Below are 25815 nucleotides of genomic sequence, written 5' to 3' on the forward strand. Positions count from 1 at the left end.
CTAGGAATATGGTGTCATATTTTATATCTTTTTATTTTGTGAATTCCTTGACTGATTTTTAAAAATACACTTATTTTTCCTGCTTTTGTGCTTTCTACTTTCCTTACTCTAGCTTATGGTCTTTCCTTTACACTCAAAGAACCCCCTATAACATTTCTTGCAGGGCTCATTTAGTGGTCATGAGTTCCTTTAACTTTTGTCTGTCTGGAAAATTCTTTCTCTCTCCTTCTATTCTGAAGGATAGCCTTGCTGGATACAGTATTCTTGGCTGCAGATTTTTCCCTTTCAGCATTTTGAATAGATCATGTCAGTCCCGCTGGCTTGCAAGGTTTCTACTAAAAAATCATTTGATAGCCTTATGTGTTTTTTTTGTGTGTAACTGCTTTCTTCTGCTTTTAAAATTCTCTATCACTTCATTTCCCTACTTAATTAATGTGTATCTTGGTGTGCACCTCCTTGGGTGGATTTTTTGGAGGATGATCTCTGTGCCTAGGTTACCTGGATTTGTTTCCTTTCCCAGATTTGGGAGATTTACAACTATTATTTTTTCAAATAAACTTTCTGCCCACTTTTTTTCTTTTGATGCTACAATGCAAATGTTATTACACTTGATGGTATCACTGAGTTCTCTATTTTCATTTTGGTTTTATACATATATGTTATATGTATATATATACACAGATATATATATACACACACACTTGTATATAACGTGTATATATATATTTTTTTTTTCTTCCCCCTATCTTCTCAGCTTGATTACTTTCTATGTCTTCTCTCCTCCAGGACACCAGTCCAATCTTCTGCTTCACCTACTGTTTATTACATATAGTGTATTTTTAAATTAATTTATTGTGCTGCTAATCTTAATTTTTTTTAATCTCATTAACTGTCTCACTGATGTTCTCTACCCTCTTCTTAAGTCTAGTAAGTACCTTTATGATCATTACTTTAAAATCCCTAACAGGCATATTTATCTCCATTTTGTTTTGGTCTTTTGCTGTGATTTTGTTTTATTCTTTTATTTGGGGCATATTCTGCTGTTTCATTTTTTCTTTCTGTGTAGGTTTCTATGTGTTAGGGGAGATAACCACATCTGTACTTGGCAACTAATGGTCTTATGAAGAAGAGGTCCTGTAGTTTCTTTCTGTGCAGTATCCTCTTTTACCAGAACCCACAGTTTCAGGCGTGTCTCCTCTATCTTATGTATGTACCCTGCTGTTGTGACTGAACTGCTTTTTCCTTCAGTCCAGTTGTCTGCAATAGCTTTCTTTGACTGTTGTGGGCAGTTTTTACTCCCTAGGGTGTCAGTGGGCCACAATGGGCTTGAGTTGAGTTAGACCAGGCATTGGCCAGAGATGTAGCAGCACCAAATTGCAGGGCACTTCCCTGGTTGTCCCCTGAGAAGCTTTCATTGCACAGTGCGGTCTGCAAACAGACTAGTTTTCTGCCTCCAGCCTACTACTGGTTCTCTGACTGGTGTATGTTTATTTTTCCTCCCTCAGGCATGAGTCACTTTGAAGTGGTGCTGGCTACTCTAGGGGCTGCTTTCACACTGCCAGGTTGCAGCATCTTGAATGGGCTCTGGTCAAGAGTATATTGGAGAGGGTGGATCCACTGAAGCATAGCATAGGGAGGGCAGGGTGGCAGTGCTAGCAAGTTTTGAGTGCTGCTGTTTTTCTTTAAGAGGGGCCCTGTACCTCCCAGACTGAGATGGTGTCTGAAGCAGTAGATCCATGGAAGCTGATAATTTTAACTATTAAAAATACCAGTGCTAATAATAACTATGTTTATGGTTACAATTTATTAAGCAATGAGTGCAAGCATTTATGATCTACCAAACACTATGGTGACACATTTTTAAATATCCCAAGTTATCATTTGCAGTTTATTTATAAGGAAGCTGAAGCTTAGGGACACCTGGGTGGCTCAGTGGTTGAATGCCTGCCTTTGGCCCAGGGCATGATCCTGGAGTCTCGGGATCAAGTCCTACATTGAGCTCCCTGCATGGAGCCTGCTTCTGCTTCTCTCTCTGCCTGTATGTCTGCCATTCATTCTCTCTCTCTCTCTCTCTCTCTGTCTCATGAATAAATAATCTTTTTTTTAAATGAAGCTGAAACTTAGAAAAATTATGCAATGTATTGGTAAATCTTTGAGCTGAGATTTGAACCCAAGCATACCTGACTCCTACACCAGTTCTTTTACTCTATTATCCTGCCTATAAAAAAGACCTGACTATCCCTTTTCTAACAAGAGAAATTGTCTTGTACTAATCTATATTTCTTCTTACAAACTAAAAATCACCCATAATAAAACTCATATCAGATGCCAAAACAAGTCGGTTACTTTCTCTGACTCAAGGCTAGAGAGAATCTGTAATTCCTGTCTATGTTTCACCCTAAAGTGTGACTACTATGGAACCAGTGGATAGGCAAGTGATAATAATTGCCTACATAGCCATCTACATAATTGAGGCATGCTTCATGAAAGAATGCCTAGTGTAGGGTTCCTTTACCTGAGAACCATATCCCCTTACCCCCGAGTGAATAAACAGAACAGCCTCTTCTCCCAAATGGTGGCATGACTGAGACAAAATATAGAGTTAAGAATTTTTTCTTTTTTTGTCTCATTTTAATGCCTTAAGTATTGTCCTCAATAAATTACACATATACTTCAAATAGGGATTGAAGAAAAGTAGGTAGAAGAGAGGAGACAGAAGAAGGAATTACAAAAGAGCAAATAAGAACTTTCTTAAGGGAGTCAGCAAGAACTTTCAGGGCCTTCTGGTTATTAGGGACAAAGGAGAATGGTCTGGGCATGAGAAACTAGAAGTCAAGGCATCATCAGCCTAAGATGGACAATGGAATGTGGAGAAATATTAAGTATAATAATTCTGTATTTAGTTGCTTAAAATTAAGTGATAAATTGTTTCTATTTATTAAAGACTCCAAATACAATCTATGTAAAAATAATGAACTATAATAAAAATAATTAAAACAATCATATATGCATGGCATTGTACACGTTATACTCCATTTAATCTAAAAAGTAGACTTAAAACATGGACTGTCTTATAATGCGTTTTATATTTGGAGAAACTGAGCCTTATATGAGGTTAAGTAACTTGCTCAAGGACACAGCTAATAAATGACAAAACTGCAATTCATATCCAGGAAGTTTGATTTCATAGGCTGAACACTTATCCTCTATATTCACTTAGACAAGTTATGCTATTTTCGTTTCTCTTCCTAATAAGGTTCTGATATAATTGTAAACAATTTTAGGCATTGCCATAGAAATATATGTTGGCTGGGTTCTTTTTTTTTTAAAGATGTTTATTTATTTGAGAGAGTGAGAGAGAGAGAGAGCACAAGATGTGGGGAGGAGAAGAGGGAGAGGGAGAAGTAGGCCCACTGAGCAGGGAGCCCGATGCCGGGCTTAATCCCAGGACTCCAGGAACATGACCTGAGCCAAAGACAGACACTCAACTGAATGAGCCACCCAGGCACCCCTGGCTAGGTTCTTAATAATGAAAATAACTAATAACTCTCAGGAATAAAATGCTACATCAATATCAAATAGCCATTAGATGTTAGGGACCTCTGTGCCCAGTACTATTTCAAAGTATGATCTCCGAAAGTGAATGAATTCAATTCCAAAGTCAATTCTATGTTGGAGAAAACCACAAGTCCAGTTTTCTGAGCATGGGAGGTGCTTCCTGCTGACCATGAATCCAGGAAGAAAAACCAGCAGGAGTGATAGAATAACTAGTGGTTTCCGCAATGGAAATAAATGTTTCCTCAGTGTTGCATAAGCAACTGATAAAAAGCATGGAGCCTAACTGTGAAAACATAGATGTGCCTTACATTATCTTAAGTGAAATAGGCCAGTCACAAAAAGTCAAATACTGCATGATTCCACTCTTACAAGACATCTAAGATAATCAAACTCCTAGAAGCAGAGAGTAGAATGGTGTTTACCAGGGGAGGGGAAAACAGGAAGTTGGGATTCAATGGGTATAAAGTTTTAGTTATGTAAAATGAGTAAGTTCTAGAGATCTGCTATGCAACACTGTGCCTGTAGTTAACAATACTTTATTGTACATTTAAGATTTGTCCAAAGAGTAGAATATTAAGTATTTTTGCAACAATAAAAAATTGCTTTTATGAATTCAGCATAACTTTGATATGACAAATATATTGCAAAGAAAGAAAATAATAGACCAAGATTATATGTGAAAACCAAACAAATTAAGAGTAGGGTTTGGTAACTGCTTAAACAGACATCCATAAGCCAAACTACATGTGACATTCTTCCCGGTAGTTAACACTGAGTTCACCTTAGGAGGGTAAGAAGTACAAATTACACATCCTTCCATGTTGATTAGTGCTGGGGTCCTTGATGAGCTCATACCACTGACAGGTGCCCCACTTAACTACATATATAGGACTTCTGTTTTTTACTCAGAATGCTGTCATGTGAGGCATAAGAAAAATTATAAAGCCTTTAGATTCCTTCATTTCAAAAGCAAATGAAATACTTACATTATTAACAGAAGAGCATACTGGTTTCGGTCCGTAAAATCTTTGGGAAAGGACAACTGTAAAGGAAGTTCTTTTAAAGAAAGAGCAGAATATTAAAGATGGAGAGTCATTTACATGTAAAACTGTAAGATGCAGAGAATGTTGTTCTTAAATAACATAGCATGCACAAAACTTTACCATAGTCGTCAATATGAAGCATTTTAATTTCTGACTTTATTATCTTCTTCTTCAGGATAGCTTCCTTCAGCATGGAATTGCCTTCCAGTATAAAATACTCTATAAATCAAAAAAAGTTAATTTAAATAACTACTATGTGTTGATCAGGAATCAGTGCAACACAACAAATAATCATCCAGTAATTATCATTTGGCAAGCACTGTGTTAGGCACTGATTAAACTCTCATAATTTCCCTCCTGGCTGGATTATTACAACAGTTTTCTAACTGAGCTTTCTTATTCCGGTGAAATGTTCTTTACTTTCCCTATACTTGAAATTAGCATTTACATTTTCAAAATGTAAATCTGATAATGTTACTACTCTGCTTAAGAACATTTAAAAGAACACAAAATTTTCTGTCACCAAGTAAGATGACACTGGGATTCCAATACAAAATTATGAGGCATGTAAAAAAATCAGGAAAATATTACCCATGATTAGTACAAAATGTAATCAACAGAAATAATACAAGTGATATAATTGATTGACTATACCTTTGAAAAAGAGAATATGATTATATCTCATGTGTTTATTGAGTTAAAAAATAAGCATGAGATATTGAGATATATGAATGAATTTTTTTAAAAAGACACAAGTTAAAATACTAAAATTTAAAACCTGTAAAACCTAGTGTTCATAAAAACTAAGATTTAAGATAAAAAATTCTAGGCATTAGCGCAAATTTAGGTACTATAGAAGAAATAATAAATGAATTTGTAAATACAGCAATAGCATTACAAAATAAAAAAACAAGTTGACAAAACATGAACATCAGTAATTTGCTGGATTTTGATTGATGTACTAAATCTATAAATTATTAGGGAGACATAGTGAAAAATAGCCCTATAATCCATTAGTATGTATGTATATCCATTGAGTTTTTAATATCTCTCAATTTTGGAGGAAAACAATGTCTTTCAACATTAAGACATTAAGTATGATATCAATTGTATTTTTATAGATTCTATTCATTTAATTAAGGAATTTCTATTCTATTCTTGCTATTATTTATTTTTATTTTTCAAATTTATCAAATGCTTTCTTCTGAATACTCTGAGTTAATAGTAAAATAAAGTGAATTGCATTGATTGCTGAATGTTGCAGCAATCATGGATTCTTCAGGTAAACCCCATGTACTTATAATATATTATCCCTTTTTAATTTTTTTTTTAAATTTTTATTTATTTATGATAGTCACACAGAGAGAGAGAGAGGCAGAGACACACACAGAGGGAGAAGCAGGCTCCATGCACCAGGAGCCCAACGTGGGATTTGATCCCAGATCTCTAGGATCACGCCCTGGGCCAAAGGCAGGCGCTAAACCACTGCGCCACCCAGGGATCCCTATATTATCCCTTTTTAAATTGGCATATTTGTTAGTCTTTAGTGAACTTTGTATCTATACTCACTAGGAAAAAAAAATTTAAAAATTTTTAAAAATATTTTTTTTATTCATGAGAGACACAGGCAGAGGGAGAAGCAGGCTCCATGCAGGGAGCCCGACATGGGACTCAATCCCCGGTCTCCAGGATCACACCCTGGGCTGAAGGTGGGGCTAAACTGCTGAGCCACTGGGGCTGCCCAGAATTTTATTTTTTTAAGCAGTTGCTACACCCAGCATGGGGCTCAAACAACCCTGAGATCAAGAGTAGCACACTCCACCAACTGAGCCAACCAGGCATGCACCACCCCCTTTGTTGTTTTCGTCCTTGTAATATGGATTTCGTTCTGGAATGCTGGCCTTATATTTTTTGAGAGTTTGTGTAAGCTTGGTATAAATATATCGAATATTGCACAGAATTCACCAGTGAAGCTAACTGGAATTTTCTCTGTGGAAGAATATTGAGAATTTTTTCGTAGATAAGGAGATATTTATATAGTGTATTTCTTCCAGATTGTTTAGCAATGAATGTCTTTTAAGAAACTTTCCCACTTCATCTAAAATGTGAGATTCATCGCCTTAAAATCATTTATAGTATTCCATTACTATCATTCTAATGTGTGTAGGATCCATTATTAACATCATGTATTTCATTAATGAAATAGTGATAGTATATGTTTTCTTTGATGATTCTATATAGAACTTTATAAATTTTATTGATTTTTTAAATTTTCTAAAAAATTTATTGATCTTAAAAAAATCTTTGTTTTTATACATTTTTTCTACTGCTAGTACATTTCCTTTACCATTTATTTCCACTCTTTATTATTATTTCCTCTCTTCAACTTAATTTGCTTTTTCTAGCTACTTAAGGTAGAAGTTTAGATGATTAATTTTATAGTTTTCCTTCTTTATTAAGCAAGAATTTACAGCTATAAGTTTCTGTCTTGTCAGGTATCTCCAAACTTGAATTAGTTATATTTTCATTTTTCTGTGGCTCAAAGTATTTTCCTAAATTATTCTTTGATCTATGTCTTATTTAGAAATGCAAATCTGATAGTAAAGCATTCTCAGCATTTTTTCTGTATTCTTTATTTTTCCTTCACTTTTGAAGGCTGTTTTCCAAGATCATTTATTCCAGGTTGAGGATTATGTTTTCTTTTCCATCATCATTTAATTAACTAACTTTAATTCCAGTATACTTAATATACAGTGTTAGTTGCAGGCATGCAATACAGTGATTCAGCAATTCTATACATTACTCAGTGCTCATCATGATAAGTGCACTCTTAATCCCCTTTGCCTGTTTCACCTACCCTCCCCCCACCCACTCTCTGGTAACCATGTTAATTTTTAGTTTTTATTTTTTTTCCTTTTTGTTTTAAGATTTTATTTGCTTATTCATGAGACACAGAGAGAGAGAGAGAGAGGCCGAGACATAGGGAGAGGGAGAAGCAGGCTCCATGCAGGGAGCCCAACATGGGACTTGATCCCAGGTCTCCAGGACCACGCCCTGGACTGAAGGTGGCGCTATACCGCTGGGCCACCCAGGCTGCCCTATTTTGTTACTTAAATTCCACAGATGAGTGAAATTATATGGTATTAGTCTTTTTCTGACTGACTTCACTTAGCTTATATTCTCTAGATCCATCCATGTTGTTCCAAATGGCAAGATTTCATTCATTCTTTATGGCTGAATTATATTCCATAGTGTGTGTGTGTGTCTCATCTTCTTTATCCATTCATCTATTGATGAACACTGGGCTGCTTCCATAATTTGACTATTATAAATAATGCTGCAGTAAACATAGGGGTGCATATCGCCTTTCAAATTAGTGTTATATTCTTTGGATGAATATCCAATACTGTGACCACTGGACTCTCTGGTAGTTACATTTTTAATTTTTTTGAGGGATCTCCATACTGCTTTCCAGAGGGGCTGCAACAGTTTGCATTCCCATCAACAGTGCTTGAGGATTCCATTTTCTCCACACCTTTGCCAGTACTCAATGTTTCTTCTGCTGTTGATTTTGGCCATTCTGACAAGAAAGAAGTGATACCTCATTGTGGTTTTGATTTGCATTTCCCTGATAATGAGTGACATTGAGCATCATTTCATGGGTCTGTTGACCATCTGGATGTCGTCTTTGGAGCAATTTCTATTATGTCTTCTGCCCAGTTTTTAATTGGGTTATTTGTTTTTGGGGTGATGAATTGTATCAATCTTTATATATTTTGGATACTAACCCTTTATCAGATGGGTCCTTTGCAAATATCTTTTTCCATTCTGTAGGTTGTCTTTTAGTTTTGTTGATGGTTTCTTTCGCTGTGTAGAAGCTTTTTATTTTGATGTAGTTCTAATAGTTCATCAATATTAATTTTGTTTATCTTTTGAAAGAACTAGCTCCTGGGAAACTTTTTATATCTCCTTCCAGTCTTAATAATAGCCTTGCTGGATGTTGCATTTTTTTTCTGCATACATTTTCCTTTCAGCATTTTGAATATATCATGTCATTCCCCTCTGACCTACAATGTTTCTTGCTGAAAATTCAACTGATAGCCTTATGGGATTTCCCTTGTATATAACTATTTTCTTTTCTTTTGCTGTTTTATTTTTCTCTTGCTGCTTTTAATATTCTCTCTTTATCACTACTTTTTGCCATTTCAATTACTTAGTGTCTTTGCTGTGGACCACCTTGGTTTGATTTAGTTCAAAGGGGGCTCTCTGTGCCTCTTGGATTTGGAGGCTGTTCCCTTCCCTAGATTGGGTAAGTTTTCAGCTATTATTCCTTCAGATAAATTTTCTACACCCTTTTCTCTTCTCCTGGGATCCCTATAATGTGAATGCTATTACACTTGATGTTAAGTCCATTCTGGTTTTGCATAACTTTTTTTTTTTCTATCACCAGATTAACTCAATTGCTTTCAATTACTCCATCCTCCAGGTCACTGATCTGTTCTTCTTCCTGTAGTCTACTATCTATTCCATCTAGTGTATTCTTAATTTCATTTATTGAGTTCATATCTGATTGTATTTTTTTCCTGTGTTTTCTCTTTAAGTTTTTCAATGATGTCCTCTAGTCTTTTCTTAGGTCCAGTAAATATCTCATGATCATTACATTCTCTATCAGGTGTATTACTTTGGTCTGTTTCACTTAGGTCATTTGCTGTGATTTTGTTCTTTCATTTGTGACATACTTTCTTTTCTCCTTTTGTCTAAATCTTTGTGTTTGTTTCTGTATGGTAGGAAAGTCAGCTACATCTCCTGCCTTACGAAAAGGAGATGTGTAGTGCCCTGCAGTGCAGCGTCCCTTGTTCACCAGAACCTGGTGCTTCAAAGGTGATTCCTATGTGTGTTGCTTGTGCCCTGCTGTTGTGGCTGAGCTGCTTTTGCCTTCCATCCAGTCATCTGCAATGGCTCTTTTTTTGCCTGTTATCAGCCGTGTTTGTTCTCTTTTGTGCTGTGGGCCAAGCTTGGACTACCTTGGGGTTGAGTTGCATCAGACCAACCATTTGCCTGAGTAAACATTAGCTCCAGAATGCAGGACACTTTATTCGTTTTGTCCCCTGAGAAGCTTCTGTTGGTGAATGGAGCCTGTAGTCAGACCAGGGGTCTGTACCTTGCCCACTGCTCAGGCCACAGCTGAAGTGGTGTATGTAGTTATCCTCCCCTGTTCCTGAGCCAGTTTGCAGTGATGCTGCCTCCTGTTGGGGTTGTTTGCACATTGCCAGGCTTTGGATGGGCTCTGGCCAAGAAGATGTTGGAGGGGTTGGCTCTGCTAAGGGATCCAAAGATGTGTGTGGAGGGGAGGTGCAGTGGTGTTGCCAAGGTTTGTTTGCACTTGTCCTCTAGAGGAGGGGATTTGCATTCACTAGGACTAAGACCAGCCAGGCTGGAGAGGGCAGATTTGAAGTGCAGGGAGTGAGGGAGGTGCAAGATTTGCAGTGTTAGCAAGTGACAAGTGTCTGGGCCTCTCTGGTTCCTGCAGGTGGCCATGTGTTTATGCTGGATGGTGGGGGCAGATATAGTGCCCACCAGCTCCTTTGTTTCTGAAGAAGTCTTTTAAGGATCCCTGCCCTTCCATCATACTCCTGAGGTTAGTAAAGCAAGCTCCTTTCTGTATGCCCCAGGCATTTTTCAAACTGCTGCTTCTATGCTGTATCTCTGCAGACCATGGTTTGTTGTGCTGCTGTCTCTTTAAGGGTGGGGACTCAGTTTCCTCTTGCCCTACAGGTTTTCCCAATACTGAGCCCATTCATTTTTCAAGTTTCAGGTTTTGAGTCCCATTGGTTTTAAGAACTCATGAAATTCAGCCCCTCTGGCTTTCAAAGCCAAATGTTATGGGAACTTGTCTTCCCTGTGTGGGCTCCCCAGTGGGAGAGTGTTTCTCTCTCCTCTCCAGTCCAGCAGCTTCCCACCCTCCCACAGACAGTCCCAAGTTTCCCTTTAGTTGTAGAATTTGTTTTCCTCGTCGTCTTGTCATTTTCTAGGTTATTTACACTGATGTGTTATCTAGTTGTGTTCCTGGGATGAGGCGTGCTTTGTGTTGTCCTATTCTGCTGTCTTCTCTGAAATTCTTTCATCATCATATTAAAGATTTTGCTCTATTTTTAGTTTTTTTTTTTTTCTCTTATGATGAGACCTCTGAGCCAAGTAATTCTTGGCTTCACTACCATGTATGTAATGTGTAGATATATAGGAATCTTCTTATTTTTGATGATTTAAGGTTTCATTTTGTTTTTAAATCACCTTTTCCATCTGCTTGAGATCTGACAATTTTATACTTTTCATGTTATTTGGCCTTGGCATTATCTCATCAAATATTTCTTAAATGCCTCCCCTTTTGACTTTAGTTAAAAACATCATATATATATTGGCCTATATTAACTTAGGCTCTGTTCATTTTTTTTTCATTCTTTTTCTTTCTGTATCTGGAAGTTTCTATTGATAATGTTTCAAGTTCACTGATCTGTTTTCTGTAGTGTCTAATTTGCTTTTAGTATTTTCCAGTGAAGTTTTTATTTCAGATATTTACGTTCATGAAGTTCCTTTAAAAAATACTCCACTTTTATTCATACTGCATTCATTTTTTCTTGATCTTCAAAATCATATTTATAATAGCTGCTTTATTATTTTTGCCAGAAGGCTCCATCTATCTCATTTCTGAGTCTGTCTCTATTTACACTAGCTTTTTTCCCAGTTGAGTCACATTTTCTAGCTTCCTCACACACCCAGTAATATTTTATTGGATTCTGATGATTGTAATATTTATAATGTTTTGGATTTTGTTCTATTTTTTTTAAGATTTTATTTATTTATTCATAAGAGACACAGGCAGAGGGAAAAGCAGGCTCATGCCGGGAGCCCGATGTGGGACTCGATCCTGGGACTCCAGGATCACGCCCTTGGCCGAAGGCAGGCACCAAACCTCTGAGCCACCCAGGGATCCCCCATTTGTTTTGTATTTAGAGGAAGCCAATGTCACCTGATATTTTCTAACTACAATGAAGAGAGTTTTTGGAAGAATTCATCTTATTTAATTTTTACCTTTATACCTCTAACTGCAGATCATATTCTTGGTTGTTTTTTTTTTTAAACAAATTTATCTAAAATGATTAACTGAAAATGAATAGATACAGCCAGAGGCACCAATATGAGTATGATATACTAATAAATTTCTCATGGTTTCTCTTATCAAATGTCAGGGGCAAAAAATAAACCTAATTACATATCAACTAATTACATGAATGTAGGGGCAGTTGAGAAATTTTTACTTCTAAATCAAAGGCTACTTATTTACTCATGGGGAAAAAATTAATCCATGTCACAAGGAAATATATTTGAGGAAGAGAAAGATAGGAAATAGTAAAGCTATTTTGAAAATATTAAGAACAGATAGCTTTTATTTCATGATAAATTCACAAAACACATGCAATACACAGTTTTTGGTGAAATAATGTGGAGAGGAGGAAATGTTAAGACACAATTTTAAGCATGGAATTGAAGAGAAGAAAATGAAATTGAACAGAAAGTAGAAGAGTAAAGAAGGATGAGAATAAGATGGGATAGAGAAAAAGGAAACAGGCATATATACAAAATTAAGGAGAAAGAAAATGGTAATAATATGAGACAAAGGACTTTTGAAATATTAACTAAGTAAAATTTTGCATATTTATACTTTGTCTCAACTCACTGAGCATTTTAATGAAGGGTTTCTTTTTCATTAAAAAAGTAATATATGAAAAAAAAAAGTAATGCGTGTTCATTGTAGAACATGAAGCAAATACTCGAGAATAAAGAACAAAAGTCACCTGGAAGGCTGCTAGGCAAATGCATGAATTTTAACAATTGCGAGTATTATTTTCTTAAAATTTTAGATGCATTTTTCAAACAGTTTTGTTAGAGTGGTATAAACATTTGGAGCCCTGATCACTTAGAACTATAGCTTAAACATTTTTGTAAACATTTTTTTTAATCCAAGTAGGAAACTGATGGTGACTTTGTCAGAATAATAACAATTTAATAAAGAACTATTTACAAATATATGAACAGTGGGTGGGAGTTCATAAGGGGCAGTCCAGTAATCCAGGGCTTAGGACAGTGGCCTTGCCTGCAGGTCAAGAGCAGTAAGCAGTGATAGTTGAGTGAGAGAGAGGGATCCATGGTGACCTTCAGCTAGGAATCCTGGCAACCTGGGGTAACTCCACAGGGATAGATAGAGAACACTGGAAGAATAGATACTCTAAAACTACTTTTCTCTGTCTCTTCAGTTACTCACTGGATTCATTTTAGCTAGAACCTAACTGGCAGCCAAATGGTAACAGAACCTAAGTCATCTATATAGGTTGGAGTGACTAAAGGGGGAAAATGAGATCCAGAGGTTCTGGAAAGATAAATAGAAGATATTCAAGCACTAATTAATATTTCATTAAAGTCATTTACAGATCCCCCTCTTTTTATCATTTGTGTTTTTTTCATTATCATCACCAGTGCTGTGTTAGATTTTCTCTATTTAGAATTACTTCCTCAGTATAAACCATTAAGAGGAAAAATACCAGGTAAATAAGTATAAAAGATTGAAGGCTTAGGACTTATTTTTTTCAAGAGATTGCTATAATTTATATTTCTACCTGCAAGTTATGAGAGCCTTACTGCATTGTATCCTTATTAGCAATGTAAATTTTTTGGTACTAGTAATTTGTTTGGCAAATTACATGGCAATGTTTTACTCTGCATTTCTTTGGTATCTATTGGGTTTAAAGGTTTCCATATTCGTTAAATATTTTCGTCTTTCTTTCTTAAATTTTCTTTTCATACTCTATTTTACTTCATGTGGCCCCCAAATGCATTACAATTCATTCATTAGTGTAACAAAGATTAATCCAAGATCCACTAACCAAAAGATTTACTTGAAACTGAATATAAGTTTTAGCTCAATAAATGTCTTTTTAAAAGGAAAATTAAGCACCTGGCCACTGCTCACTTTGTTTTTCTTGACCCTGAGATGATCGTAATTGGCTTATAAATGGGAAAATTAGAAAGATAAATGTTTCATTATTTGCAGCAGAAATTACTAGAAAACAACACTGCTTTGTAACAGTAGAATAAAGTTAATTAAAATCAGATTGGAAATCTTTAAAAAGTTATTTTGGCAGAATATGCAATATAACAGGAATAGTTCCCATTTATTCAGTGCATCCTGTGTTGTAAATACATCTCAAAATTCATTTGCTGATTTGCCTACAAGGAAATTGATCCTATGATCTATTGCTTTGTCTCAGATCTCACAAAAGGTATGCAATAAAATCATTTTATATACTGATTTTTTTTAATCAGTAAAATTCAACCTTCTATCTTATCCAATATACTGTTTTATTATTGTTGCTGTTAATTTTAATACTGAATAGACTAATTTGCTTACCACAACTTCTTTAAGGTTCATACTGATAGGGGAGTACATCATTTACTTTCTATGTCTTTCCAACCACACAAAACTCCATCACAAATTGAGCAATTTTGTCTTTTTTTCTAGAACAGGGAGGAAGTCTCCATATGTTGGTATTTGGAGAATATGAATGGTCTTTCTCTGTTCTCTAAAAATAACATTACATTGTGCTTCAACATTACAGTCTTATGCCTGCATCTCCATTAAGTCAAGGCATATGAATAAAACTTCTTAAATACGAGATATGAAAGATAAAAACAGAATAAGTTGCCATCATACAGTAGTGATAATGAGTTAAGGAAGCCGAAAGGAATCAATTTTAGAAAGGCTGTGTCTCTGTTGTTTTTCTGCTAGGCCCCATTTCTGTATTTTACCTCTGAACAGCCAAAGAAGCTATGTTCCCACTTCAAGGGGAAAGCAAAAATCATTAATCATTCTCTTGAGTTTTTTCCCAGGCCCCAAACACATAATAGCATCAAACATGTTCCAGGACATTAGCTTCAAACAAACTTCCACTGACACTAGCACCAATACATCCTATTATTCATCTGTCATCACCTTTGATTGGACCCTACCCTGGATTCCTAAAGGAACACATATTCCTAGATCCTTTTCCAATATAAACCCCTAACCCCAAGCAATGATGACTCATTCTCCTTTCCAAGTCTCCTAGACACTCTGTCTGCTATTTCTACTTACACTATTCAATAAACTCTGTTTTCACTTTCACTGAATCACATTTGATGTCTATCCTGTGTGAAACCAAGGACCCTCTTGGCTGGTCCTGCAGGACCTTCCTCTAGCCTGCTTTCATCAATTACAAATACTATTCTGGAGTCAGACTATCTCATATGATTCCTGGCTCTGATATCCATTAGTATGAATTAGGCAAGTTATTTAACCTCCCTGTGACTCAGTTTCCTCATCTTTAGAAGAAGATAATAAAATTAACTATGTCAGGATGAGTTCTGAGAATTAAGTTCATAAATATAGCCTCATTTGTTAGATCATGGCAGCCTAATGTAAATCTTCAGAGCATAAGAGTATTGATTTAGGGAAGCCTGGGTGGCTCAGCAGTTTAGCACTGCCCAGGGCATGATCCTGGAGACCTAGGATCGAATCCTATGTCAGGCTACCTGCATGGAGCCTGCTTCTCCCTCTGCCTGTGTCTCCCCCCACACTCCTCTCTGTCTCTCTCATGAATAAATAAGAATCTTCAAAAAAGTACTGATTAAATAAAATTGAAAGAAGGAAAAGAAACATGGAAGAAAAGAAGGCAGGAAGCAATCTGGCTATTCATTTTTAAGATTACTTCAACCACTTATTTACTTACATGTTCCACTATAATGTCATAAACACACCAACCATATTTTCTAGCAGTGTCCACCCAACCTGTTATATTGCTTGATGAAGTAGGGGCTCACTTAATAGATGATGAACAGTTAAATACATAAAAGAAAAATGAATATATAAGACAATGAAGCCCTGGATATGTCCAACAAATAGGATAGAAAAATATAAAATAATATACTTTTCATATTTTTCACAAAAGTACACAGAAGCATTGGAGGAATAACCTATAGGAGGCCCAGGGAAATATGAATCAGAGTCCTAAAGGGCCAGTAGGCTGAAATGTACCTAAATGAGCCTCATCAACCAGTCCTCATTCAATTTAGATACAGTAGACATCCAGATCCAGGCATATAAGATCCAATTCCAACTGTAACATGGCTCAAATGACTTGCTTTACTATTTCTCTTACATAACCAAGGTCAAGTTGATGGTACCTACACATCTCCCTCCATGTTGGAAACTCCTTTGAAAAAGATTTTATAAGAATATGACACTCAGAATAAAGAATACCTAAGACCAATGCCCACCATGACTATCCCTCATTGTCATGTGTGTGTACTTACTTGCTGGGTTTTCTGTGCTATGTAGACTGACCACTGGGACACCTGGGCCTGGATTTTAAAAACAAATATATATTTAAAAAATGTATAAGTATTTGAAAGACATCTAAGTAATAATTATTGGAAAGGCTATGTGACAGTTATTTTTTTCAAATTGAAGCATTTCATAGTTAAAAACATAATTAAACAGAAACCAGGTAACTAGATTTCATTTCTATCTATGCATATTATATTCAGAAAATAACATATGGGGAAATAAACCATTTGCAGAGATTATTAAGATCTCCACTTCTATAATTGTATGGTACTCAATTTTATGCTCCTTACTGTCTATTTCACCTTACTCTCTTTCATAGAGTAGTCACTGACGTTCAGAAAGCAGATTCATGACCCCATGACCCCTCATTAGTTCATCCAAGATTAAATTCTATTTACCACTCAACCAAGGAAGATGAATACATGGAGAGAAATATCGGTTCTAATTAATTATATATCAATTGAAAAAAAAACATTAACTGGAGTCATGAAATATTTCAAATATACTAGTTAACTCAGTATAGCCATGTTATCTTGAAACTTTACTCCTCTAAGGAACTATATCTAGAGGTCTAATAGTTTTTTCCTGGTGCCATCAAACACTTACTTTTTGATATCTAGAGAAAAAAAGAACACTAAAAAGAGCAAAGTGTTCTATTCCTCAGGGTTTCTTAAGAACAGGACAGCTTCAGGTACCACTTAGAGCAAAAGCACTCAGTCTATCACAATATAAGGGATACATTTCTTCCATTCCATCTCTAGGAAATTAAATATCTACTTAAGAGGCAATGATTCCTATCAGTATAACCTGATATACCATACAAATATATAAGACATAAGTACTTTTACCAAGTAGAAGTAATTGAGGTGAATGTAATCTTTTAGAATGGAAGGGTGCTAGACCCACCCAGGCAATTACTCTAGATCCCCAATCTCTTAACAACCAAGCTATTATTTTAATAAGAGGACTTTTTTTTTTTTTCTAAAGACTAGGTAAATTAGTTTATTGTTGTAGCATGACTTGGCTGATGTAAATGTTTATTCACTTTTTTTAAAGGTTCACTCTCAAACAGCCTTTATTGATCATGAGTAAATGTTGGTTTCAAATTTCATTTTCTAAATGAAGATATAATTTATAGCTCAGTAAATTCATAATTTACAACTTAACAGAAACATACATTTAGAATATCAAATCATAGCTAGAGAAAAATAGTTACTCATGATAGTAATAGATACTGGTCAAATAAAGTAAATTTCATCAGAAATCATGTATTACCTTTACAGAGTAATAAGAAATGTTGATTCATAGGACTAAAACTGGCATCAAAATATGTACATTGTTCTTTCATAAAATTACATGAAATGCATTGACGATTCAATAGTCCTTCAGTAGACGCACTGGAGAAAGAAAAAGAAAATTAGAAATGGTACTATTCCAAGTACTTAAATGTATGGCATCAATATTTAAATATTAAACTGAGGAATTACAGCATTATTTATGTTGCATTTTGTAAATGATGACTTATCATATAAATGCAAAGTCAATTTCTTTTTTTCCCTTTTTTCAAAGTCAATTTCTATTAATGTTAAAACATACACATTTTTCTCCTCTAATAAAATTAAAATTATGTACACCTGTATGCATATATAATGTATGTATGTTTATAACCAAGGAACTGATTTCTACAGGACTCCATGTAACTTATTCTTATCTATCTTTTCTCTATAGATATTCCTTTATAAAATTGTAAAAGGAATTGCCCACAGATGGGCATAACTCACCATGAATAAAAATTGAAAGAACTAATAACATGCTTTCACAAATCACACAAAGAATCAAGCTCATGATTTCCTAAATTCAGTGTTCTAAACCGTGGAATTTGCTATCAGTGTCAGATTTTTCCCACTAAATAAATGCACTGAAAATATTTGCCTTATATACTTGCACTGAAATTTTTGATAGTTATTTTTGTATGATAATGTTAATGATCATATATAATTTGAGACATCAGAGAGGTATGTAAAGAAAACAATCCCTTTATTTTACAAATAATGATGCTTAAAGTCAGAGTGATTGAGCTATTTACTCAAGGTTAAATATCCTACATGGAATCATTTATTTTATAAATAGAGTTGAATCATAAATTGTGCAAACAGATGAAAATGCTGGTGAAGAAGTATCTTAAACTTGGATAAAATACTCTCAATTTCATTTTGAAAAGAAACATGATTTTGGCTATACATTTGTAAATGAATCCTAGCCATTTTGGTGTTCAGTATGCCGCAGGCATGGTGTTGGGAACAGGGGTATTCACATGGGTAACAGAAGCATTAGAAGCAATTGAGGATAAATGTTAAGTATCCTTGATAAATTCACAATTTCACATTTGAAGCATTCTGAACTTGTTACAATCCAAAATTTTCCTTTACTGATCAAGCAATTAATATACACTAAGCATTTCAACACATTAACCATTTTACCTTTACTTACAAGGTAATCATACCTATTTTCTCTTTAAAGTTGCTGTATGTGTGTATATACATATGCACGTGCACACACACACCATAGCACTTGCCACTTTAATCATTCTTAAGTGTACAGGTCAATGTCATTAATTATATTCAGTGTTGTGTAAGAATCTCCAAAGAGAGGCTAAGAATGTATGCTAGTTGTCTACAGATACTTAAGTGACATAACTAGAGTTTAAAACCTTTTATCAAAAAAAAAAAAAAAAAAAAAAACACACAACTATCTCTCTACTCTTTCCTATACTTTTTCAGGTTCAAGTTCCTCAGAGATTTGATGCTATTTTCTCATTAGATTATGAAATTACTGAAATAAAGAAATGCACATTTTGAGACAAAATTCTGAACTATGGCAGCAGTTGTGTTTATGCAGGGGTATCTCGTCCCATACATTTAGTAAACCAATGATGATTTTTATGACCTGGAAAAGACAATGAATGAGTTTTCTGGGTTATACACTATTGTTAGCCATAATAGTCAAGCCAACTGGCATTTGCTGAGCTATTGAAGGGGAAATTTATTGGTACTACATTTTGTTTATAACACAGCCTGCTCCATTAGTACAGTTCATAGATATGCTGACTCTTCTGCTCAGTCACTAGAATGTGAAGACAAGCACACAAATCTAAGAAGTCATTTTGATTCAAATCACATTCTAGGCTAATAAAGGGAAGACAGATTGAGATAGTTCCATTGGCTAAAATTGTCCAAGTGTAATCTTCTGACATTATCACTTTTCTTTAAGAGTTTCATAAAATGAGAAAAATAAAACCGATCAAGTAGTTTCATGACCTTAAAAAATAGTTCAGGACTACTAGTACCAACCAGAGTATATGTTTCAAGATAGGCATTCGATCACCAAAAAGAACAACAACAAAAAAAGTAAACAGTACTTTAATCAAGAACTTTAAACCAAAATTAGAATCAGTCTCTAAATAAATAGCTGTTCTCCCTTTGGAAGTCATTGAGAATATGGGTTCTGGACTCTGAGAAAAACAAAACATCCAAAAACTGAATATAGAAATCATATACTGGGAGAGGTGATAAAATGAGACACTTGATTCAGATGAAAGCAACTGATGCATAAATAAGAGTGGTGAATCGAGGGAGTTTAGGGTGCTTTAAACATACATTCTTACTCTCAAAGGAAAGTCTACGCCATTGGGTATGAATCAGTGGTGAAACTTCTTCAAACATGAAGAATTTCTACTGAGAATATGCCATGGCAGTTTTGACACTTTAAAAATGGATCTGTGAAATGGAAATTAGAAAGTGTATATAAAGTCTAGAATTAATAAGTTGCTTGCCAGACAAAAATAAAAGTCATTCTTGTGAGGTCCTGGTGAAAGCTTTCTGAGTGAGGAAACAATTTAATACTAAAAAGGTATGACCTTAAGTATCTTTAATGAATATAACTTTCCATCTCGGAAAATTGGGCAGATGAAATATTTCCCATCTAATGCTTTATTTTAGTAAGCGACGAGCGTCCCTGTCTTCAATAGCAATCTTACTAGGTTTTACACACTATGGGGGGTGGGGAGGGGGAGAAAAAAATTTTCCCTTGATCCACTCTTCTAAGTAGTCACAATGGTTTTATTTTGTTTGGGAATAAATTACTGGTATACAGTATTAATGCATTGAAAATGAAAAATGAGGCTTAGCAGAAGAAAAGTCCACTGAGGAAAATACGTAAATGCCTGTGATGTGGGCAATTGAGAGAAGCAAGCCTTAAAATAAAAAGGTATTTTGAGACTGTGAAAGCAGGTAAGGAAAAAGAAGTAAAGCTAGATGGTTTTCCCCTCAAGTCCAACCCTGCAGGCTCACAAAGGTTCAGAGCTGAGAAAATGGTTCAAGAGTGTGAGATTTTTGTCATGTCAAAAATGAAACTTCAGATTTTCCCATCCTATCATTAATCTGCGTAGATGGCCATTGAGAAATCAACCTATACAGGGCAATCCTTCCACCTTGCTTACCTGTACAGCTGCCTCCCTCTGGGAGAAGTCTCCGTGCTCAGAAAGTAACTGTCCAGGAAAGAAAACAACACAAACATCAGGCACAGATCAATTTTTGCCAGGCTGGGTTTTCATTTGAATTTTCAAACTGCCAAAGAACAGGCAAGAGCTGTTTCATTATTCAACCACAGAACTTTGGTCCATTTGGGAAACACATCTTTTTTTCTTAAAGACGTCTGAGGGTGTGTGCACGTATCTGTGTAAGTGTGTCCGTGCAAGTGTGTCCCTGGATAAAGATAGGGAGACTCTTTAAAAGAAAAGTTGTTCTTTACACAGCTGGACTGTCTGGACTAGGACCACAGTAAGCAAAACGTAAATCTGGCAGAAAAAATTGCATTTGACAGCCCTGACTTGCAACCTGACTAGAGAACCAAAAACGCTCACATTTTTTGAGTAGTTTCATCGTATGCCAAGATCTTTATCACTTCCCAGTTTCCTGATGTCAGATGCCGCACGGTAATTTGCTCACTTTTACTCTGCAAAGAAATAGAAAATATTGATTTTCTTTTTTATTTAAACAGCATCTCTCTGGTCAACACAAAAGTACTAACTGCCTGTGTCACTTTTAATTCTGTAATTCTCAGCTAACATTCAGTTTTTTGCTTTCAGTCTCAAGAATGCGCGCGCGCGCACACACACACACACACACACACACACACACACACACACACGCAAACATTGACCAGAGTAGGATAGTGCCTTTTCTCCTATACCGTAGGAAAACCATTCAGAAAACACCTCTGGGTGAGGCTTGCCTGTGCATCACTTTGACATGGGATGTCATTCTTGGAATTTGTTACAGACATAGGACTTTGGTAACTCTCATCTTGATGACTGGCAACTGCACAGTTTGGACGCCTTTAAATAAAACATTTCAAAACAAACTTTAAATAATTACTATTACATACTTTCAAATTTTACAGCATGTTTGTCACCTTAAGATTTGCTATTTTCCCACAATAACTTATCCCTGAGATTTATTCATATTAATGTTTGTAGCCATAGTTTGTTTTCACTGCTATATGGCATTTTATATGAAGATAGCATAATTTATGTCTTATCAACAGTTGAACACTTCCAAATCTTTGCTCTTAAAAACAAGTTGACTATGAACAGTTTTATTAATGTCTCCTGATGCACATGGCAGGGTTTTCTTGAGACAAACACCAAGAAATTGGGGACTGGTCATTAGTACAGATGTCTTCTACTTAAATAGGCAGTGAAAAAGTATTTTCCAAAGTTGTCCCTGTTTACAGTCTACTAGCAATATGAGTTTTCATTGCTCCACATCTTCATCACTGCTTTACCAACATTAATTTCCTCAGACTATTTAATTTTTTGTCAAACGAGTATGAAATTGTATCTCATTCATTTTATTGAGAAAATATAGAAACCTGTTGAAAGGCAGAATGGAAAGTACATGGATATCCATAAGATCATTTCCTAGGTTCACCAAACGTCAACATGTAGAGAATTTGTTGAGAATTTGTCCCCCCTCTTTCGTTGTTTGCTGAATCATTTAAAAGCTGCAAACATCAGGGTATTTTTTCCTAAATACTCAATATACATCTCTCAAGATTAAAACTATTTTCACATGTAAGCAAGTCACATATCACACCTATTAACATTAACAAAATCTAAATATATAGTCTATACTCTAATTTCCACAGCAATCCCAAGTAACCTAAATAACTATATATTTTCATATTTAAATGTACGTATATTTATGTATTTAGATAAAATAGATGTCTCAATCAAGCTTTACATATTATATTGGATTATCATCTCTTCAGTCTCAAAAGCATTTGTCTTCTTTGATTTCTACAATAATGGCCATTTTTTTAGACTCTTGGTCCAGTGATTTACAGAATGCTCAGCATTTTGGATTTGTCAGAAACTCAACTTATGACAGGTATACTGGTATAATTTCAGTTTGCATTTCTCTTAGGAAAAAAGTTGAACATCATATATATGTATGTATAGTACAACATATATATCATTTGCATAATTACCAGTGAGATTCAGTAATTATCTCTCTGCTAATGTTTGTCTATATTATCTATCAGATTTCTTTTGTGTTTTGGTCTTCTTTATTTTTTAAGAGCTTTTTACGTCTTTATTTATGTGAGCTTAAGATGCAAATATATTCTCCTGGTTTGTCGTCTTATGTTGACATTAGTTATAGTACATTTCTCACAAAAAATTTTTTTCTAATCTTTATGTAATCAAATTTACCATCATATTGTCTCTAGGTATTGGTGCATAGTTTAAAGGCTTTCTTCAAACTAAGGTTACAAATAATTTATTGATGTTTTCTCTTAGTACATGTAAGGTTTTATTTCTCAAAGTTAGATATCTGATCATTTTAGAATTATGGTGGTAGCATATATCTACTTTTATCTTTTTCCTAATGATATTCAATATTTCCAAGACTACTTTATGAAAAAATTCATTTTTCCTGTACTTTGAAATGCCATCTTTATCAGATATATTAAATTTCCATATGTGTCTAAGCTGTCTATACTGTTTTATCTCTGTTAATTCATGTCGCAAAACCACACATTATTAAATACAGATTTCTGTAACATGCATATTATTTACAATTCACCCCTTCTCTATTTTTGTCAGGATTTCCCCAAATATTATTAAAAATAACCATTTTTCATTCAAGCACATAAAAACTTGATAGAATTTCTTATTGGTATAAAATAAAATTTATAATTAATATTGGCCTCTTTTTGATCATTAGTCATTTTATCCCAGAACAAGGATGTTTTCCCTTTTTTTTCATGCCTATGCCTTTCAGAAAGCTTTTATGTCTTTTAGCATTGTCCTCATACAGATTTTGTACATTTAGCACATTTACATTTCATATATATTTCATTTTTATATTAATTACCAAGTGTTTTATATTTTGTGGCTATTGTAAGTAGCTTTCTATTTCATATCTTTTTTTTAAATCATATCCTTTCTAAATGGTTATTATTTGCAAATAAGGACACTATTCATTTCCTTATGCTAAATATCTATCCTGCTATCTCACTGAATACTTACCCAAATCTTACGGCTTATGGTTTATTCTCATCTGATTTACACAAATACCTCCCAACACAATATTGTGGAGATGGTGTGCATCCTTCCTTGTTTATGACCTTGATTAGAATCCTACTCTATTGGATTATGGACTGAAACATGTATGTTTTATCATGTTAAGAAATTATCTACCAATTCCTATATTTTTAATTTTTAAATATTTTATTTTTTAAAGATTTTATTTACTTATTCATGAGAGACACACACACACAGAGAGAGAGAGAGAGAGAGAGGCAGAGACACAGGCAGAGGGAGAAGCAGGCTCCATACAGGGAGCCCGATGTGGGACTTGATCCCAGGTCTCCAGGATCAGGCCCCAGGCTAAAGGCAGCGCTAAACCACTGAGCCACCCAGGCTGCCCCTATTTTTAATTTTTTAAAACCAGGAATTGATATGAAATTTTGTAAAAGGCTTTTACAGCAACCATAAATAAAGCACGTACAATATTTCAAATTGTGTTGGTATTACTTTTGAAAGTCTGGTAAGATTCTCTTGTAAATTCATGTGACCCTTGGTGCTCCATTGTGGTGTATTTCTTTGATGACATTATTTCTTCTATGTCATTAGTCAATGTAAGTTGTCTGTCTCTCTTGGGGCAGTTTTGGTAAAATGTGTTTCCTCATGAAACTGTTCATTTCATCTAAATTTTCAAATTAATTGGCATAGAGTTCTTCAAAATATTCCTTCGGGATCTATTAAACTGTCCTTTGCTATTTCCCACCAGTCATTCCTAATTGTATGTGTTTCCTTTCTCATTTTTACTCAGTTGGATCAGCCTGTGTTTTGTCTTTGGGTGTGTGTGTTGTCATTCTTGTTATCACTAGTTATAAATTTTGCAAATTTGAACTTTCCAAGGAATTGTTTAGTTGGATTTACTTTAAAAAAGTTTCTAGCCAGAAAACTTGTTAAAAATATATTCTTGATTTACATTGTCATCATAGCATGCTTTCATATAATTTCTACTTTATGGAACTTATTGAACCTTTAAAATAATTAATGCATGTTCAGTTTTTATCAGTGTTCCTTATGTACTTGAAAAGGATTTATCTTTAATTTGGATATATATATATAATTATATATTACATGATATATAATATATATTATATATTATATGTATTGGAATATTGGTGAAGGGAGAAGTGAAAACTAGAAACTAGTGATAGAAACCAACTGTATATATAACTATATATAAATAACATATAATGTAGTTAATATTAGAATACAATATAATATATAAAATATAAAATATATATAACAAAAATATATATATATAAATCATATAATGTGATTAACTTTGGACAAAGGTTGGTACAAGAAGGTTTCCACATACCAAGTAGCTTTTGTGCATTTCAACTTTATGAAGGTAGCTATTGCACTATCTGACACAGATACAGACATTTTTAACTATTGTAACTTCGTTGTGATTTGTGCCTTTGAACATCATAAAGTGTCGTCTGGTCTTCTTAATGCTTTTGAGGCATAATTCTCTCTTGACTAGCATCAAGATTTAGTCTTTCTAAATCCTTTTGTTTTAAATGTGTATTTTCAAAAAGACTGAATTGCATTAGTTTCAAGAACCAATATGAAAAACTTTTTATTTTTTATAAGATTTTATTTATTCACAAGAGACAGAGAGATAGACAGAGAGACAGAGAGAGACAGAGAGACACAGGCAGAGGGAGAAGTAGGCTCTATGCAGGGAGCCTGAACTGGGACTCAACCCTGGGTCTCCAGGATCAGGATCAGGCTCTAGGCTGAAGGCGGGGCTAAACCACTGAGCCACCAGGGCTGCCCTGAAAAACATTTTCTTAAAAATTTTAGTACATAAATTAAGCCAAATTACATTTATTGTGTATGACTGATACCTTTTGAAAACTTCTATTGTATTTTATATATTTATTATGGATATCATGTTTAATGAGGTTTTTTATAGGCAGTTTTTTGTAATTTTGTTAATGTTTTTAAGTCTGCTAGGTTTCTTAGTTTTATATGTTATTATTGTATTAATAACTTTATCATGTTCTTACCACCACTCCAAATTTCTCTTTTGTTTCTTGACCATTTTTATTGTTCTAGTTTATTGTTGGATTATGGTTTTAAATTTTGCCTAACTCCTGTTCTGCTTCTCTTTTTTAAGAAATCCAATT

General features: G+C 34.6%; 1 protein-coding gene and 1 long non-coding RNA gene across 8 annotated transcripts in view; one reads left to right on the top strand and one right to left on the bottom strand.

The window, feature by feature from the left end:
• The window catches only part of LOC140611887 (uncharacterized), a 160596-nt gene that overhangs the window by 44029 nt on the left and 90752 nt on the right, over nt 1–25815 (top strand). The window lies entirely within an intron of this gene.
• DPP10 (dipeptidyl peptidase like 10) overlaps nt 1–25815 on the bottom strand; it is a 1275784-nt gene that overhangs the window by 35497 nt on the left and 1214472 nt on the right. For all 4 annotated transcript variants that reach the window (XM_072788965.1, XM_072788964.1, XM_072788966.1 and 1 more), the window contains 6 exons: nt 20960–21051; nt 20537–20584; nt 17314–17435; nt 16005–16052; nt 4722–4820; nt 4545–4614 (listed from right to left, as the gene is read on the bottom strand). In XM_072788965.1, the coding sequence (XP_072645066.1) occupies nt 4545–4614; nt 4722–4820; nt 16005–16052; nt 17314–17435; nt 20537–20584; nt 20960–21051 (479 nt within the window). The remainder of the gene's footprint in view (nt 1–4544; nt 4615–4721; nt 4821–16004; nt 16053–17313; nt 17436–20536; nt 20585–20959; nt 21052–25815) is intronic.

The sequence above is a fragment of the Canis lupus genome, chromosome 20 (assembly GCF_048164855.1).
Source record: "Canis lupus baileyi chromosome 20, mCanLup2.hap1, whole genome shotgun sequence".
Classification (NCBI taxonomy): Eukaryota; Metazoa; Chordata; class Mammalia; order Carnivora; family Canidae; genus Canis; species Canis lupus.